At 33.0% G+C, this 8,010-nt stretch overlaps 1 protein-coding gene across 1 annotated transcript; it reads right to left on the bottom strand.

Moving 5' to 3' along the window:
- Window positions 1-748: 748 nt before the first annotated feature.
- Window positions 749-1,557, bottom strand: LOC105775839 (ethylene-responsive transcription factor 1B). Its single transcript, XM_012598352.2, has one exon. The coding sequence runs from the start codon at window positions 1,479-1,481 to the stop codon at window positions 882-884; it is 600 nt and encodes a 199-aa protein (XP_012453806.1). The 5' UTR covers window positions 1,482-1,557; the 3' UTR covers window positions 749-881.
- Window positions 1,558-8,010: the final 6,453 nt, after the last annotated feature.

Raw genomic sequence — 8,010 nt, 5'->3', positions numbered from 1 at the left:
AACTACGACATGCTAATATATATATATAATTTGAAAGAGATCTAATGTTTTCATTTCTATTAAAAAGTATTTTTTCATAAAATCTAATATTTTCATTAAACTGAATCTCATGTTCCATTATTGACAATTAAATTGAATGAAGTTGCCTTTCGGTTTACATCTAGCCTATAGATAAAATTATTAAGAGCTACGTATCTTAATTCTAGAAGTGTCTTGTTTAAGTATATAATTATTAGTAAATCATAACCTATGTATTCATATACTAATGTTTTTTATGTGATTATCATGTTTAAATCACCGTATATTTATATAACTTTTAATAATCCCAACAAACTACATCTTCCAACTTTATTAAAACAATTTACATGCTATTTAAGTATCAATTAAGTTGGTACCACCACTGTAATCAAATCAAATTAAACATGTAATATCTTCAAATGTATGAATAATTTAGGAATTGTATAAAAAATTTATAATATATTGATCTCGACACATGTTTATATTTATGTTAGAGCATAAGGGTGATAATGCAAAGACATTATTCTCTTTGGATATTGTGAATATCTCATAATTTATATTGTGAATACCTCATAATTTTGTACTCTAATCTAAACAGCTAATTCCTAAATAGACGAAATCGTTATAATTTTGCATAGAAAACTCATATCTATTTAAAATACGTATCTATTATTGAAGTATTTCACTGAATTATTATCACTTTCAACTGAATTATCAACTCAATAATAAATTTACCAAAAACCTTTTGCTATAATTTTATTTTGAGATTAATTTTGTCTTTTCATATAAAATCTAAAATATACTTTTGCATACCAAAATATTAAGAATAAATAGAGATGAACAATAGTATATGTTGGTGTGAATTAGTAAGGTGAAGCAGTTTGAGTCAAAAGTTGTTCCAAGTAATCTGCACCTAAATCCTCAATCACCATCGCATTGTTTATCCTCGCATCTCTTTCCTTCTTACTTCTACTGGTCATTTTCCTTCTCATAGAATGTGTCCTCTTTAAAGCCACCACCGGCGAACACCCTTCTTCTTGGTTACACTTCATTTCCTCCAGTGACTCCCTCACTCTTTCCACCGGAAAGTTGAGTATGGCGGCGCTGCCTCTCATAGCAAAAGCGGCTTGATCATAAGCCAGAGCTGCTGCCTCTGCACTCTCAAATGTTCCAAGCCATACCCTTGTCCCATGTCTGGTTGAGTCCCTTATCTCCGCCGCGAACTTTCCCCACGGCCGCCTTCTTACTCCTCGGTAACACTTTTCTTTCGTCGGACTACCCTTTTCCGTTGAGCTTGATGTTTCCGTTTTGACCTCGGTGAGTAGGCCATATAAAAGCATCTCCTCGGAGTCGTTTTCGTTGAAAGGAAGAGAGTTGTGGTTGAACGAAGAAAATTCCGGCGACCCGAATGATGATTCCGATGAGGAAATGGAATTTGGGGACTCAAACAGGAAAGAATCCATTGATCTGCTCTGTTTTTATTTTTTCAACTCTGTTTTTTTTGGTGCAAGTGTAGGGGGTTTAAAGCAGAGCAGTAGTTTAAGATTTGGCTCCTTTATATACTTCAAATTAAGGGAGGGAGGAATTAAACGTAAAATACGACAGCGTAAAAAGGATTAACTAGTGGCAAGGGAAGATGACGTGGCATTATTTTATTGAATATTTTTAAGGTTAAATGAACACGGGGTTAATTGGAGCAAGGCGGCTAAGTCAAAGCAAGTGACGTCACTACATGATCTCAGCTTTGGTTGGGGATGAAGCTACCATGGGGTCTTGTCCACGTGGATGATGGTGACAATTCAGCTTGGCAGTTGGAAATAACGGTTTATATTATGTGAATAAAAATTTGAAAAATAAAATAAAAGAAAGTCTCATAAGTGTCACAAGTAGGATACAAATATTTATGGGAGTGAAAATAAGTATCAAACTATTATAACACGGATTAATCGAGTACTTACATAATGAAATGAAACAATTACAAGTATAGATAAATTAAACTACCACAATTCAAACAAAAGTTAATAAACCGAACTAAAACCCAAACATGATAATTACACATTATGAAACTTGAAGACCATATATATATAATAAATCTCAAACTTAGATACTCAAAACTTAAGAGCTCTCATTTTGCCAACTAAATCAAAATATTAATGATATCTAATTTTCTTATTTAAAGAAGGTATGAATTTTTGAAAATCAAACTAAAATTAATATTAATTAAAAACTTCAAACATAATTTTTATCACTTAATTCATAATTAAATAGATGAATTCATTTTTTAACACTAATGAGCTTCACCTTTTTTTTAATATAATATTTGATTTGCATTGTTAGGAATGGATATGCATTTTATTTATGGTTGTTCAATGAATGGGGGCAAACATGCAGAGGACTTAGTCACACATGTCCCGACAATGAAAAGCACCATCTGTTTAGTATCAATTCTACCATCTATTTTGTGTCAAATTCCTCTTGTATATGGAAATTGGAAAAAAACAAAAAGAAAAGAAATAACTGCCAGGTTGGATTGAATTAAGATGTTAAGAATAATTAATTATTTTAAATTTTGATTAACTGAATTCGATCCTCTATGCTCATATTTATATATTTTGTTAATTTAAATAAAATAATAATTAAATTGAATTAAAAATATGTATATAATACATAAAAAACAAGTAAAAACAAATTATTATAAATTTGATTTAAGTAGTAGAGTTTAAGCTCAGCCTATATTTTAAACAGACAGAATTTTTTTTCAAAATTAATTTTCAGACCTAATTTCTTTTTATTCAAATATTCTTAAATATTGGATATAAATTGAGTTTGAACAAATAGATTCAGCATTACAATTTTTATTACATATTGTTTAAATTATTTCTAAATCTCTCGAACCTTAAACTTATGCACTTAATCGTATTCCAACTTATATATATTGCTGAAACAATAACACCATCAATTGAAAGAATGAAACAATGGACGATGACAGGTTGAGTCCTCAATCATACAACGCTTGTTTAGTATTTCATTATCCCCCGAGCCATTCACGGAGGAATTGAGGCAAAAATAGAGAGAAGGAAAAACTTGTTAAATTGATATAAATATATGACATCAATCTTAATTTAAGTGTAAACATGATGGCTCCTCTTAATAAAAGTCAAGATGACCCATGACTGCAAATTGAAACGTGGACTGAATGTTTAAATGAAAGGTTTAAGAATCTCCATGGATCCTTCACTCCACAATATCTAATAACGAAAATGGAAGTTGTTAGTACTCTGATTCTACCATTTCTCATACAGTTGAAACTAGAAACTGTGTTCCAGCCGCATTTTGGAATTTTACTGTGAGCTCTAGAAAACGCATTAAAATTTTAAAATTTTTGAGGTTTATCAAAAAAATTTAGGTTTAAAAAACACTAAAAATTTTAATAAATCTGAAAAATTTTGGTATGAACTTGGAGCTCACTGTAAAATTTTCCGTTGTTTTATCATTTCATTTTCTTCCCCTTGATATGGACCTGGGTAGGTTTTTTTTGGTTTTGTTTATAATCTGTTTAGATTTAATTACTATAAAATATATAAATATTAGTATTGTTAAAATTAAACATCGATAATGACAATATAGAACGATTGCAAAGCAATAAAAAAAGAAAAAGAAAACACACATATTTTATATAGAAACTCTTTAGGGAAAAAACCACGGGCAGAGGAGAATAAATTCACTAATATTGAAAATTGAATAATACAAAAGGAGTTTCGACTATATGTATTTAAAGGTTGAAAAACCTTATTCGGCCCTTAGCCTTAAGCCCTACACAGATCCCCTTGTTTTGCCACTGTATTTTCTTTAACAAGGATTCGAATTACACAATTCTAACAATCTCCACATTGACACGAATTCTCAACGAACAAGTTCTCCACCTCTTCCACAAAACCCGTAAAGGAGTATTCCTCAACAAAGAACACCAACCAAGTCCAAACAATGCTCAAACTTGGTTATAGGAAGTGACTTTGTAACAACCTGTTTTCAATGAAATTGAAACAGTGGTTTCGGGACTACAAATCCGAATCAGAAAGAAAATTTATTTTAATATTATTGCATGGACTGCATTATGATAGGAAAAATGTATGAAAATTTCGATAAGAAAATTTTACCGATTTCATGTTTAATTATTAGAAAGGACCAAATCGCATAAAATGCAAAAGTTTAATTCTAGTAGCTAGAAGGATTAAATAGCTATGGAATTTAAAACTTGAGGTCCTTATATGGCAATTACACAATTAAATCTAGTTAGTAGATAAACATGCTTAGTCATCAATGGAAAATTAAATAAAGAAAAGGATGAAATTGGAAAGAAAAAGATGATAGGATGATAAATAATAAAATAAAAGAAGATATCATTTTATCATCATCTTCCCCAATTTAATTTTATGGAAACCCTAGCTAAGAGAAAGTGAGTTCAAGCAAGTTTTTTTGACTCAATTAGGTATGAATTCTTGCCCCGTTTTTAGTTAATTTGGGGATCAATTTTCACAGTTATCAAAGTAATAAAATTTTGTCATGGATGAGTATGTTGAAATTTTGAAATTTATGGTAGAAAATGAAAGGTTGTTGATAGATAAACAACTTTTGTAAAGGAAATTTTCATGAAATTGTGATTTAGGAATTAAATTGAAAAGATGTAAAATTTATGGAAATTTTTTTGATTTTTGTGAAATACATGGATTGTTATTGTTATATGAAAATTTTGGTTAGGCTTGGAATAATGATTAAATTGCATGAATTTTATTTTCTGAGCCTAGAGACGAAATCGTCATTTATTAAAAGTATAGGGGAAAAATGGTAATTTTGCCTAGGATGTGAATTGGATGAAATTGAATGTGAGTTGTATTAAAATGAGTTAAATTTACTCATATAGATCCGGATAGACCTAGTTCGGAATTGGATCAAGGAAAATAAAAAGTATCGAATTAGTAGCCTACGAACACGAGCAATTATCGAGGTAAGTTCGTGTAACTAAATTGTGTATATTTATATGTATGAATTAAATATTGTATATGTGAATGTTGAATTGTGTAATTGTTATGTTTATGAAATTAATCATAAATTCTAAAATGCCCGATAAGTATGAAATCCCATTTGAATAGACGAAATTTGATGGATACAAGATTTCTCGTATTGGTTTTGGTCTTGTATATGTTGCGGACACACCATAGCTCTCATGAGTATCCTGTTATAAGTCCTCTCGAGCTTCCTGTTACATGGTTCCTGCGAGCATCTCGATCGGTATTGATCCTGCATGTGTTGTGAATATACCGCAGCTCTTTGTGAGTGTCTTCTTATATGATCGCCATGGATCCTGCATATAATGCGGACATATCGCAGCTCTTTATGAGCGTTCTGATATAGGCTCTTTGTGAGCTTCTTGATATGACTTGCTTGAACTTCCTGTTATATGGCTATCCGTAGCTCCCTAATAATAACTCTTCGGAGTTACCTGTTAAGTTCAATGAGCTTTTTATTTTAAACTCTTATGAGTTTCCTGTTTTAGCTCGGATAAGCTTCCTGTTACATGGCTCACATGAGTTTCCTATTAAGGATCGAGAGAGTACTTCCTGATTATGTGCCCTAATGGGTACCCCTGAATATGAGTTAATGGATTACAGTCTTGTACACTTCGAGTGTACTACATGTGTATCCATCGATATTTCAAATAAATTCAACGGGAAAAGTTCTGACATGGGCTAAATTGAATTTGAGATGATTTGTTATGATTTGTATATGTTCCTTGGAAACTTAAAATGATAAATACATGTATGTTGAAATGAGACATTAATGAGCTCATCTATACTCCTTGGTATTAATATGAATTATGTAACTAACATGTTTGATGGGGATGTTTGTGTGTTTAGGTTATTAATTTTATTGAATTGGATGTATTATCTATGTTATTTTAAAACAATATGAATGGTAAGTTAAATTATGTTATACGAACTTACTAAGCATTTAAATGTTTACTCTGTTTTATTTCATCTGTTTTATAGTACTCAGAAGCTCGTGAAGGTTGGAACTTGGCCGGAGACACATCACACTATCCTTTGGACTTCTCGGTATATAAAGCAAATTAATTTTTGGTATAATGGCAAGTATAGGCTAAGATAAGCCAAATGATGAAATGTTTTGGTTGTAATTAGCCATTTGAAATGGCTAGTGATGGTATGTTTAATATAGGTATGCATGAGATTGTATTATGTTTGGTATGTAAGTATGCTTTGGATTGATATTTTAGGTATAAACATGCTTAAGCAAGTACATAATCAATTGAGTAAGTTAGATGTTAGAATAAATGTCATGATATCCCATGCATAAGATTTGGTTTTGGCATGATTTGAGGGTTATGAATTGGATTGTGAATGTGCTTGGATGTTGTTGTAGGTGGAAAATAAATTGGGTGAGAAATAAGGTTTGGAAATGACCTTATTTTGTCCATACGGGCATGTGTCTCAGCCGTATGTGACACATGGCCTAGCACATGGGCGTGTGAATTGGTCGTGTGACCCCAGCACCTAATTTTCGAAACTTAAATTATCCACATGGCCTAGCACACGGGTGTGTGGCTGACCGTTTGACCCAAGTCAGAGAGTTACATGGGTATGGGCACGGGCTAGGACATGGTCATGTGCCTCACATCGAATGCCCACACGGCCTAGGACATGGGCATGTCATTTGGCCGTGAGCCACACAGCTTGACTATACGGGCATGTGTCTCCTTTACTTAAGAAAAATTTGAGATTTTGCGAAAAATTCTGTAACTACCTGATTTAGTCCCGACTTGTTTCAAATGCAAAAATTGGGTCTCGAGAGTCCATTTAAGGGACAATATGATTAAATATGACTGGTTTCTGATATGAATAACAATTGACATGAATTAATTGTAATTGTTCTATAAACTTCGGTAATGCTCATTAACCTTGTTCCTGCAACAGATATGAGTTAGGGGTGTTACAGACTTAGTTATCATATCTACAGGATTATCATGAGTACTAACTTTGCTCACAACAATATCACCACGAGCAATAATATCACGTACAAAATGATATCGAATATCAATGTGCTTTATTCGCTTATGAAATATTTGATCCTTCGTAAGGAAGACGACACTCTGACTATCACAAAACATTGTACTGATTTGAAGGTCTTTACTAAGTTCACCAAAGAGTCCCTTTAACCAAATAACTTCTTTACAAGCCTCAGTAATCGCCATGTACTCAACTTTAGTAGTTGACAAAATAACTGTTGTAACACTCCTAACCCGTATCCGACGCCGAAATAGGGTTATGGATACCGAACTTACAGATCAAACAATCATACATACAATTTATGTTCATTTCTCATTCCAAACAAAAAAACATTCAATTTCAATCATATAGTCCCTAATACGAGCCTTTGAGGCTGAAAATGAACATTAAAAACAATTCGGGACTCAAATAAGAACTCAAGAAACTTTTGGGAAAACATTGAAAATTTTCAAAGTACAGGGGACACATGCCCATGTGGTCAGGCCGTGTGTCTCTCATATTGTCCCATATACGAGCCCTTGAGGCCCAAAATACTCATTAGAAACAAGTCAAGACTAAATTAGAAACTCAGAGAATTTTTTGAAAAACATTAAAAATTTTCAAAGCTGCAAGGGTCACACGGCCGTGTGGCAAGGCAGTGTGACTCACACGGCCAAGAGACACACCCGTGTCTTAGGCCGTGTGGGCAATCAAAATGGGGACACACGACCATGTTCTAACCCGTGTTCATGCCCGTGTAATTCTCTGACTTGGTCACACGGCCAAGACATACGCCCGTGGGCCAGGCCGTGTGCTAGGTCGTGTAACAGCCTGACTTGGAACTCTTTGAAAGCTACAAGGGACACAAGGCCGTGTCACCTGGTCGTGTGTTACACATGATTGAGACACACGCCCGTGTCTTCGCTCGTGT

Source organism: Gossypium raimondii, chromosome 10, assembly GCF_025698545.1.
Source record: "Gossypium raimondii isolate GPD5lz chromosome 10, ASM2569854v1, whole genome shotgun sequence".
Classification (NCBI taxonomy): Eukaryota; Viridiplantae; Streptophyta; class Magnoliopsida; order Malvales; family Malvaceae; genus Gossypium; species Gossypium raimondii.
This window is presented reverse-complemented; position numbering and strand designations above follow the sequence as displayed.